The following is a 12,383-nucleotide window of genomic DNA, read 5'->3' on the forward strand; positions in this document are numbered from 1 at the left end:
CATGGAATACTATACCAAGACTAAGTGCATGCAGACTAGAGGTAAGTAGTCCGAACCACGGTGAAAGTGATGAACGATCCGCGGATTGTAACCGCCTGGCAGCGCTACCACTGCGGGCTCCGTCAGCGCGGTGATTTTGAATCGTCGATCCTCACGTATGTATCATATTCGTAACCAGGCGCTGGTATCGTTTGCGGATACATCCCGAACTACAAGATCTTTCATCGCTTTCACGAACCACTTTTCGACGATTCCGCCATATGCGTTCGGACTCCTTTACTCTAGTCTTCATGACCAAGTGTATAAATGCCATTTCGTTACTATAACCTACGTATGTGACGAAATAATGTTTATAAGTATACAAATTTGACATCTTTCTGTTTCGTGTAACCTTCAAATTAATTACACTCATAGAATTATGTGATTAAGAAATTGCTACCTGTCATGTTAACTTAATTTATTCTCAATGTTTATTTTTAAATTGTAATATACAAGTTATTTAAAACACAAAGTGCAGTTAATTGTGGAAAATGACAACAGGCCAAAGTGGACATGACTACGCTCTTGCAATTAGACAAGAAATCCAGCGTTTCGAAAGTGTTCATCCCTCAATATACGCTATTTATGACCTTATAGATCTCATATCTGATACACACATTGCCAAACAAATTCGAGAGCACGTTGTTGCTATTGAAGGTACGCATATTTTCTTATCTTGACTGGAACTGCAAAATTGATGAAATTTACTATGTAGGATGACGTGATTTGCCAATTGGCATCGGAATCTCAACATTATTCAAATTCAATCATACAATACGGTTATCACTCACTCTGTGATTTTCCATAGAATTTCTTGTGTCTTTACATAAGACACATCTTACGCATACCAAAAATAGGGTGTTTCAAATTTTTTACTGTAATCTAAAAAAAGTTTGTGCTTTGGTACACCGTCATTAGTATTCTCATGAATTATATTTTGTGATAACCTGAAACAATTACAACACATACATGAAGTACAAACAAAGCTGCGAATTTCCATCGCCCGCCAAAAGACAGGGCCTTGGTCATGGTATTTTGATAACACAATGTGTTCATAATTACACTTCAGACCCTGAATGACAGACCGTCTTGCATGTGTTGTATTACAGCAAGATTTAGAATTTGTGATTGAACGATACTAAAGTCAGCCTCAGGTTTTGGATGAGAATAAAGTCAGTAACGTTGTCGTACATAATGCTTGTTTAGGGCAAATCGTAACTTCGCACCTTTCGGAATGTCTGAAATTTGTTAAACCATAATAAATAAAATATACTCATATTTATTAAAGCCAACTAGTTGAAAGTCATTTTAAAATTGCACAATAATGATTTTTTTCCCTGATGTTTTCTTACGTTAACGTTATTACCTTCAAGCTCATGATTTTGGCCATCTATCATATGAGACCATGTAGTTTTAAATTTATCATTCAGTGAATATTTTTACTAATTATTCTGTATTGTTTCAGACTCCTTTGTTAACAGTCATGAATGGACTTTAGCAAGAGACGTCCCAGAATTACATCTAGGTATCATTGGCTCATCAGATTCCGGGAAGTCCGCCCTAGTTCATAGGTACCTCACAGGATCTTTTATGCACGAAGAATCTCCGGAAGGCGGTCGTTTCAAAAAGGAAGTTTTTGTCAATGATCAAAGCTATTTGCTCCTTATTAGAGATGAAGGCAGTGTTCCAGAATTGCAAGTAAGAAAAGCCAATTCTCTTTCGATTGTCATTGGAGTAAAATACTAAACTATGAGAGAACAACATGTGAATAAGTTGCGATTGATAGGGCTCAATCGAAACTCAATCGTAATGGTGTCCCAAGCTTATGGTCTAACTTCAGGATGAATAGGCCCCACCATTTGAATCGGAGGTTAAAAAAAAAGAGGAAAAATCGTTTAAAATAATTCCAGAAATATTTTTTGTACCAGTGAAAGATAAATGACATCTCTTCTATGTAATAGAAACATATTCTATGTCCATGAACTGAGCAGACTGATGGTGAAAAAGTTGGTTATAATCCACAAAAAAATGGAGTACTCTATAGGTGATCATTAGGTGTCCCATCCAAAATTTTTGTACTCCACCTATCGTGCAGGAAAAACTGCCACTGGAACATGTAGCTAGTAATGCACCTATGGGAACTCATTCAATAAAGATACCAGGAAAAATTTATTCACTCAGGAATTAGGCGCTATTCAAGTGATGATCAGGTGACCAAAAAATGTTGGTGCTCCATTTTTTATATCAGAAAGTTGACGTTTACGTACAACGCCTCGCACACTCAGCTTAACAATGTGATAAGGCACATCACTTGATGCAGGAATTAGGTACTCTTAAGATTGCTGTGAAGTTGACACACAATTTAAAAAAAAATGGATTCTTCCAAGAGTTCTGAATAGTTTCCAAAAAGTTCTACAGGTATATGCCTGTAACAGTAATAGTAGTGGATATCGACCATGGTAAAATGAGAAATAAAAAAAATACCAGCATCCCGTTTTTGCAAAATCACTAATTTCTTATGAATTCTGAGAAGGTTTGGAGCGTTCTAGTTTTCTTTCCCTAAATTGCTTCAGCTAAATAAAATCATAACGTCAATTTATTGTTGCACCATCAACAAAAACCATTCGAATTATCGGTAAAATTCTCATTAAAACTCAGGAAACTTTCAAACAAAATTTTATCATGGTTCTCAGTCTGTCAGCGTGACTGAAAAGAAAATAGGTGGAGGACTTTACGAATTTTGGTCGCATCTAAGAGAATCATTCAAATTATCGGTAGAATTCTTGCCATGGCAACCCAAAACTCTACGTTTATCAGAACCTCCGGAATATTGGAATTTCATTAATAATTTATTAATTAATGGAAAAAATAGATACTTCCGTAACCTTACCAACCGAAACTATTTCTGAAAATGACCAGGAATGCTAGAACTATTCAAAAGGATTTCAGAACTACCGAAAAAATCTATTTTTCCGAATATGAGATGCCAACTTAACAAACATTTAAAGTGTACCTAATGCCTGCGTCGCGAGAACTTTGGCATCACCGTCGTCAAGCCGAGTTTGTAAGGCATTGTAGGTAAAAGTACATTTTTTTGGTATAAAAAATGGAGCATTAAAAGTTTGGATGGAACTCCTATTTAGCCTCTGAAGAACACCTAATTCTTAACTGGAGTAACAACTTCTTTTCAAAAATAAGCACAAACACATTGAAATCGCATAAAATAAACACCAGAGTTTAATCATTTTGAATATCATGAATACAAAGCCTCTACTCAAATTACTGATACCTTATTATTAGCTTGTGTTAATCAAATTTGCTCAGAATCATTCCTGTCACATAACAGAGATAACGTTTCTTTCGTGTTCACTATCATCAGCCCAAATGAAATTACTAGAGATTTCTTAAAACGTTTTACTCATTTTCACAACTTTTAATTCTGACAGTACAAAAGATTCATCCTTAATGTAAATTTCAGTAGACCTAGTGCTTATCAGGCAACAGTAAACCATTGCAATCAACAAACATGCGAAGAAGATCGGAATTCCTATTGCAAAACAAACGCAAAAACCATGAAAATCGACGCTACGTGCTTATCGATCTCATTAATTCTTGCGCGAGTCTCTACCAAGCATTTCCTGTGAATTCTGACACTCCATATCTTTTAGCAGGCGCGTACCGTATACAACCGCAATGTTTGGATACACAGAAAACTCTCGGTATAAACGGGAATTGATGGATCAGATTTTGTATTGTATCAATTATTGATGCCAATCTAATTGTCATGAATTATTAGTTTAAACGTCATAAATGTCACACAAGAGGTGTTTCACTTAGAAAAATGACACCATAATTACGATACTCCATGATTACTTATATTGTATAGAGTGATTACGAGGATTACTTGACAAATAAATTTTACCCAGATTTTGTATAATTTCTTAAGATTATATAGAGTTTTCCGTAATCCTAAATGATTTGTCATGACTACCAATCATTACTAATCTAGAATTATGTTTCAATATTACTCAGTTTAGTGTGATTTCGGAGATTACGAAATCATTTCGAATAATGTTGACACCATGATTACTTGAATGGAAGACCCCTTGATGTCACAATTAAATATTATTATACCAGACTTTTCAAGTAAAAAATTGACGTCATTTTAAACGGCACAAATTAGCCTGTCATCTTCAAAATCCTTTATTTACACCAGGAATTGAGTCGCTGGATTGTGAAACAGCACATAAAATTCTGTCACGCTTTCGAGATGGCCCCTCAACACTTTTTGAAATATTCAACCAGATATAAGGTTTGAACTTACCTCCTCATCGGAAATTTCATGGCATATCTTTTCTTTTTCGAAAAAGTTTCAACCTTAATCGTTTTCGAAATGAAAACAAGCCGCGATTTCGCAAAAACCAAAGTTGTCACATAGTCGTTTCCCTTAATCTCGTTCCGAAATGTAGAATGCAAAAAAAAAAAACCATTCTCCATAAGGCAGGTCTTATTTGGTTAAAATAGCTTTTTAAAACTACTTATTTAACAGCTTTAGTACCAATCTGGACGAAGTAAGTTTAGAATAGTATATTGTGTAAAAAGTACAGAAAATAGGTGCTATTTGAACAAATGTATGAACCAACTCTTTCTGACAAATCATTTGCTTGATTCGAATTACTAAGAATTCTTGCGGTAATTACGGCTTATTCAGTCCACAATTTTTTTGAACTACATAAGTTAGTATGTTTGAATCGATGACTTTTTTCTCTCTGTGTATGAAAAATGTAAATGTGTAATTTGCAAAATTAAAATGATACGTACCAGTGGGACTTATCTTGTTGGTAATTGGTAATTGGAATATCTACCCGAGATTGTTTTGAACAATCATCGGTGGCTTAGATCGTAAATATAATGAACTGAGCGTATATTGCAATATTTATTTATGTATAATATATTTTAATTGCAGTTTTCTTCATGGATAGATGCAGTACTATTGGTATTTAGTTTAGAAAGTGAGGATAGCTTCTCCCGGATATACAGTTATTACAACCGAATGTGTTCATTTCGAAACATGATTGATGTGCCGAAAGTACTTGTGGGTGTACAAGGTAAAATATTTACAATGATAATTTTTGTTTCACTTTGGCAGGTAAAGGGCCAGCATGTCTTCAACCGATTCCTTCCAAACGTGACAGTATTCCCTTTCTTCAAAACTGATGGAAAGCATTTTTTTTTATACCTTCGTATAAAACACAATTCGCTATATTTATGGTTCAAAATTCAGTCGCTCCACCCTTTAACCGTTCAATGGAGTGAACGGGGCCGCAACGCGTGGTATGAGTACCGAAAAAAAAACAGTGAAACTTAGAGTGTTGAACGAACGATCGCGCATGCGCCAAAGCAAGCGCTAGTATGCAAAATCGAGCGCATCAGTTGTGCGCCTGCATCAACATCGTTTTACCGTACTGTTTTGAAATGGGGCACTTTGCGCACGCTCCACAGACTTCGAAAATTGAATTTTCCAAGCAGGTGCTGGTAAAACAAATTAGTACCAGGACTTTGAAGAATTTATTTCATCAAAATAGAACTTACCTTCTGATTATTTGAGTAATTCAGTATTGAATTAGCTTATTCCTAAAACTAAAACTACGTATGATTAAAAAGTTTAAATATAAAAATGCCAATTCTCACAATTTAATGTAACAAACGTATAATGAAATCATCGTGGTCGAAGCGATTATCCGTGCTAATGACTATTTATCATTGAATTTAATTCATCAACTGTTTAAATTTATTCAAGATGACGATCCAAGAAAAAAGTTACTTTACATAGTAATAGATGTTTTTACCTATCCTAGATTTCTCAGGTTAAATGTAGAGGGTTTTTTGGCAGTTCTCCGAAAGTTTGATATCTTGAGTCTCCCAAGAGCTGAAAAATAAGGAATGAAATAATTAAATTGTAAGACGGTTGATAATGAGATTATGAAAATCTCTTGTAACTTTGTTTCCACAAATTATTCAGTTATTCTCTCGGAGACCAATACTGGTTTGTCCTCTCATCATTATGGGCCATCAATTATTAGAATCGGTTCGGAAAATGATTATAGTATAGAATGAAATATGATCCTGAGACAAATATATTTATTAAACCGTTGTAACAAAGCGTTTACTTTCAACTAAACTGTACTGCATACCACAGGACTAGCTGATCGAACTTAACTGCACTGTATGGAAATTCTCTTTATATTCCGTTTACATTTTGTAATTCAAAGCAGTTATTCAGCTTATATAATTTCTCCATATGTTCTGTTAAAAATTCTTTTCGGCTTTCATTTTTTTATACAAATACTTATTACTACGTTACATTCTTTAGATTCAATCAATGATACAAATCCTCGGATAATCAAAGATATGAGGCCTCGTAAGCTGGCAAGTGAATTAAAATGCCCTTATTACGAGACATGTGCTGTATACGGCTTAAATGTTGAAAGAGTATTTCAAGATGGTCAGTAAAAACTTAGAAACACTTATGATTTGTACAAGTTATTGCATCGCGACACTATCATTCATCAAGGCGTATATTTTTCCAGTTTGTCAAAGAATAATTGAAAATATATCTTCAAAACACTTTCGATGTAATGGACAAAGCTCGGGAGAAGACGATAAAAAACACTCTGCGCCTGTGATTACAAAACATGTACAACCACCTACCAAAGACATGGACATAGTTTGTCCGATTCCAAAAGATAGTGTCAGCAGCAATTACCATTCACCTGTGAGTACCCTTAAAGAAAAATATCATCAAATTTACTGTGAATTTTAATTCATTGGGAAAAAGTTGGGCTTATGATCATACTGGTATGTGGTCACACACTATAAGAAATCTTCGAAAAAGGACTTGGATTCGGACAAGTTTAAAGGGTACGTGTATTTGGGTCAAACAGAAAATCTGATGAGAATCATTCGATACGTCAGTAATGCGTACACTGGTGCTGTGTTATATCCAACCTGCTCGAAATGTTGGCGTAGTGAGCGCGTTACCAACCTATCAAACGGTTTTCATCTGATTTTGTACACGACTAACATACGCGTGGCCCTGAACCAGTCAAAGTCCAAAACGTAAGCGTACCACGATAACGAGCAACGAAATGATAATAAAAGTGAAAAGTAAGATGATCATGTTTCATAATTATAAATATAGCACAAATTCGACAAAGTATAAAAAATTATGTTTCAGGATAAAACATGGTTCAATTAAAAAGGAAATATCTGTTTGCATACTTTAACTATACGAGAATGGTTACGTGTATATGTTTTCACGATAATGTATTCGAATAAAGTTAATTTTGTTGAACATTCATTCTCTGATATATATTTACAAACAACCACGTTATAATACACAATGCTGCTCTTATACTCGAATGACTAAACGACTAGGGAGATGATTTATTGAATTAACTTGAGTACTCCTAGGCAATTTAAACCAAGTTTCAGCTAAAGTTAAACTTACAGGGAACTGAGAAAGATGATGAAACAACGATTCGATCTGGAAATGATAGCAGCTCTCATGTTGACCCTGTAACCACCAACGATAGTTTTCAATATATACAAAATCAACATGGAGAACTGCGAACGTCGATATTAACTCCAACAACAATCAGGTCCGAATTGATTTACATGGTCATATCATTCGCCGTACCATGTATAAAAAGTTTCAACAGGTCTCATAATGTACTTCCACTCAACAGGAAATTTAGGAGAAAATCAAATATATTCACGCCGTCTAAAAAAGAAAAATATAATATGGGTGAAATGGGTGTTGGCAGAGAAATACCTGCCAAACAGGGATATCTGTTTAAACGAAGCAGTAAATCTCTCAAAGAGTGGAAAAAAAAGTACGTCACCTTGTTGGAGGATGGACGTTTAACTTATCACTCCAGTTTACATGTATGTATTTAAGCACGTAGGATAGACCGGGGCAAATTAGACAGGCGGGGTAAAGGTAACATATCAAATTTTGTTCCTAACGTGTACACAAAAAAGATGCTTGTTCGCGCCTCCAGAGCGAGTGCATCCCAGCTCTTTTTCGCATGTTCTACGTTAAACTTGCACAGAACGTTCTGCGCAAATCCAGTGTGTGATATTAGTTCTTGTTACACGCAGAGTGCAAACAGGAAACCTTTAAGTGCGCTTGTTATAAAAAATATTGTTCAATACCCGTGTCACATGGAGCGTGCGATGTTTTCAACACTTGCCTGGAACGCCTCACATTACGCACTCGTATCCAAATGGTCTATTTTAGTTCTAGTTTCGCACTATTTGGAAAAACGATATACTTCAGCAGCACGAAAACTGCGACACAAAAAAAGAGCATTGAATATTTGCGACTAACGAACTGTAAAATGGTAAATTCGTTCGACCAGAATTTTGAATCACCGTGACTTGAATAGAATTTCTGATCCGTTTTTATTTATTTATTTTCAATTTGCTATATTTGCTAGTTCATGTCAAAATGTTAATTTAGATTTTTTATTACATTGGAAGTATGCCATCCTTTTCAGACTCCTGTGCACATTATTTTCATCAGCTAAAACTGTGGAATAGATCTGAAAACTGTGCAATAAATGTTAATGATAATGAAAATGACCTCTTTAAATCATTTTTAAGTTTTATGTGAACCATTTCAGATACACATGAACAAGAGTGTGAATTGAATTTTTTTAATCGTCATCATTTTGTTACAGAGACTTGTCAATTTTGTCTCATGTGCAGAGCAAAGTGTGCATTCTGCAGGTTAGGTTTATATGAATTATGCATGCACACATGCATTTTGCAAAAATATTGGGTTTCTTAAAGGTACCAATTACGATATCCATCGTAAAGCATGCGGCGTAAATTGATATTTGATTTTTTAAGTCCTACTTAGTATTTGGATACCTGCTTTGCCCCGGTCTCCCCTATACAATATATCATTTTGCTTTAGTTGTTTACAGGTATGAATTATTGTAGATTAGTTTGATGATTGAAAAAAAAAAACAAATTGAAGTAGAGTGTTCATATCATTTGATTTGGTTTGGTGGATTCAATCTGTTATGTTTTTCAGGATTACATGAACGATTCTAATGGGAAAGAGATCTTACTTCAATACGTAACTGTTAAAGTGCCTGGGAAAACTCCGAAGGGGTCCAAAGCTACAGTAGCTCAAGGTATAAAAGAAACATTCAAACTTAATTAATTTGAACTTACGAGATATTTGGAATACTTAGTGTTTCAACAGTCAGACATGAAACTATGAAAGTCCTTGTGAAGTATCTTAATGCTGAAGGCCAAAATACAATCCTATTTAGACCCAAAGTAGAACCGATGAGAAATCACACCCTACAGAAGAGCGGATAGTTAGCAATTTGTAGAGTTCAGTAGTGCCTGCGGCAAAACAAATACACGAGATATTTTACGAAAGATCCTGTCCGTGGTATAAACCATTCATTTTTTTTCGAATTCTATATCGAACGATTTCAGCGACATACCACGATTTTGGACAAGAAGTGTATTTTTAATTTGTATTCTGCATTTAGCCATTTTTCACGTAGATCATGTGCGGCAATACTAATTCTAACCAGTACACTGTTCTCTAGTCATTTTTGTAACTATGAGCGATTGTAAAGCGCTTGAAAACCATGATCAGAACTGTCTTGACACAGACTGTAGACTGTTTAACCGACGCATCAATTCGCACGCTGAGAAGTAAATCTCACAAGGTGTTACTTGCTGAGATTGATCAAAAGTTGCATGTTCGTTAGACGCGTCATGATATATAGAAGAACATGCTACCAGAGTCATGATATCAAAATATGATTTTTCCAACACGTGCTTAGAAAGTTCGATTTCGGAAGTTTATGGAGCGTGCATAAAGTACTTCAGTCCCAAACAGTGTGAAAAAGTAACATTGGCTCATACGTACAGTTGAAATGTTATATTTCACGAGAGTGGTTTTCTTTTAGCTGATGCGAACTTTCGAATAACTCAATTTTACGCACTGTGACATTGAGCGTGAGTCTCTTAGCCCCAATTTTACATGCTTTCAGTGACGCCTTCGCTACTTCTCATATGAAACTTTGAATGTTGGTGACTTTGCTGTTGAATCCCAACAAGGAATATCACTGATTTTACTTGAATATCTACGATCATCTTTTGCACGCTAATGAGGTTATTTAAATGCTGTTTTTTGTTTATCTCCGTAATGATCTTAATTACAGAAGACAGCTTTGAGTTTTCCATTATCTCCCTGGAAAACAAAACATGGCACTTCGAGGCAAATAATGCAGACGATAGGGATAGCTGGATACTAGCTATCGAGCAACAAATTTTGTCTAGCTTGCAAAATAGTGATACGGACAAAAAGAATGAGACAGATGCCTTCAAAATGCATTGTATTAAATACAAGATTTCCGGTAACGACGCGTGTGTCGATTGTGGTGCACCAAGTAAGTACTGACCTATATAAACTAAATAAGTTATGCTTCATTATGATATATATAGTTGAGGGTTGCCTAGTACGAACTCATGAGCTCTACCGCGTCTCGCTTTCAGCTGAACCCCGTGATAGAAAGTGAAAAAATAGAAAGAGCTTACCAATTGGGTATAAAGACGGCTTGGGGTAAAGATGATACAAGCCCTGCATGTATAATAAGATGTTTATTCATTCTCATACGAAACTGACCAAGGGGTTATAACTTCAAGATTGCATAATTTGAAAATATTTCAGTGACCCTAAATTATTTCACAAGAATTCGTAGCATTCCAAGGGATTTCACAAGATCTCAGAGGTTTCATGTGATTTCAAAGATTCTAGATGATTTCACAAAATTGTTTTTTTCGCTGCCAATTACGTCATTGGGCTAAGTTCAACCAGAAGTTTCTGTGTTCAGATTGGGTTTCATAAAGTCGTACCTATGCTTCTGGATCTCTTGATTGGCCTCGATGTACTTCTTGTAAATTATTATGTTACATTCGATTCCTTCTCAAATCAAACTTTCCTTCACTGGCATTGAGAAAATTGCATGTCTCACATGTGCGGATGGGTGATATCTGGCGATGCACGCTAAAAACTTCACACCCGCCGAAAATCGCCCACTTTCCACATTAGTAATGTAACATAATATTCTGTCCGAACAAAAGGCGTCCCGCACGGCGCTCCGTCCTCTACGAAGCCTCGCTCACTAAGCTACAGCTCACAATCAGTATACATTTCAGAGACGTTCTCAACCTCTTTCTGCATTATAATTCGCTACCTATACGAAAATATCATACCTGTACAATGTAGGATAGAACGGTACATCATTGGGCTGATACATATTTACCAACTTACATTCTCAAGACTTCTAACAATTTAGTTGAATTGGTCGCAGATAAACATTTTTTTCACCAATAAAAAATGATTATAAGTTGATAATGTATGTACTGGCAAAGAGAAATTATGTCCATTCGTTTATATTTACCTTTTTTCTTTCTCACAGGTAAAATTTATTTACCTCAACGTATACATTTTTCTGGGAGCAGGGATTTATTGTTTCGTGTAATAAACAACCTCATAATAAAGTACAAAATTCAATCTCGTAGAAAATTCTGTTACCTGTAAAAGTGTCAAAACCCGAACAACACAACGTAGACCATTTTTCAAATTTCTGACCTTAGAATAAAAATGAACCTATGTATTCATAGTTTTCCGCGGTCTTCTCCTCATAAACGTGATGGGAACGTCACTGATAAATTTTGCGACTCGAATGGGTATTGAAACATCTTATCCCCTTCGAATAGTTCGACATAACAAAGTAAAATATGTAATCGTGAAGTAATTGGTGTGACAGAGATGTGGTTAAAATAGAAATTTAGTATACAAGAAGTTACAGAGAGTTAACATTGTTTTTTTTCTCAAAAGTGTACAAATTATACAATGAAACACTCTAATTAACCAGAGTTTACTTTTATCCCTCAGCGTCTGAATAATTTTCTGTTGGCATAAAATGTATGTACCCGCGTAGCAAAAGTATAAGTTGAATGTTTAAAATAAGATAACATCTATAAAATTTATTTCCAGACCCCGACTGGGCAAGCCTTAACATGGGAGTGTTAATGTGTATCGAGTGTTCAGGAATACATAGAAATTTAGGGTCTCATATCTCGAAAGTCAGATCTCTTGACTTAGATGATTGGTCGTGAGTATATAATATGTTATCGTATTCGTTAATCTCATTGGCCTAGTTATAGGTATAGAACAAAGTTAAAAAAAAAATAATAATTTAATTCGAAATTCTTAAGAGTGTCATCATTTTTGTAGTTGTGCA

General features: G+C 35.2%; 1 protein-coding gene across 4 annotated transcripts in view; it reads left to right on the forward strand.

Moving 5' to 3' along the window:
- Nucleotides 1-12,383, forward strand: part of LOC124180173 (centaurin-gamma-1A) — a 67,226-nt gene that overhangs the window by 49,127 nt on the left and 5,716 nt on the right. For 2 of the 4 annotated variants that reach the window (XM_046565322.1, XM_046565323.1), the window contains 9 exons: nt 1,505-1,737; nt 5,006-5,147; nt 6,413-6,544; nt 6,630-6,814; nt 7,552-7,700; nt 7,788-7,986; nt 9,143-9,245; nt 10,296-10,523; nt 12,137-12,254. In XM_046565322.1, the coding sequence (XP_046421278.1) occupies nt 1,630-1,737; nt 5,006-5,147; nt 6,413-6,544; nt 6,630-6,814; nt 7,552-7,700; nt 7,788-7,986; nt 9,143-9,245; nt 10,296-10,523; nt 12,137-12,254 (1,364 nt within the window). In that variant the 5' untranslated portion in view covers nt 1,505-1,629. Of the gene's footprint in view, nt 1-271; nt 697-1,504; nt 1,738-5,005; nt 5,148-6,412; nt 6,545-6,629; nt 6,815-7,551; nt 7,701-7,787; nt 7,987-9,142; nt 9,246-10,295; nt 10,524-12,136; nt 12,255-12,383 lie in introns of those variants that run through there. The other 2 variants (XM_046565321.1, XM_046565320.1) reach the window with 2 other exon arrangements.

Source organism: Neodiprion fabricii, chromosome 4 (genome assembly GCF_021155785.1).
Source record: "Neodiprion fabricii isolate iyNeoFabr1 chromosome 4, iyNeoFabr1.1, whole genome shotgun sequence".
Taxonomy (NCBI): domain Eukaryota; kingdom Metazoa; phylum Arthropoda; class Insecta; order Hymenoptera; family Diprionidae; genus Neodiprion; species Neodiprion fabricii.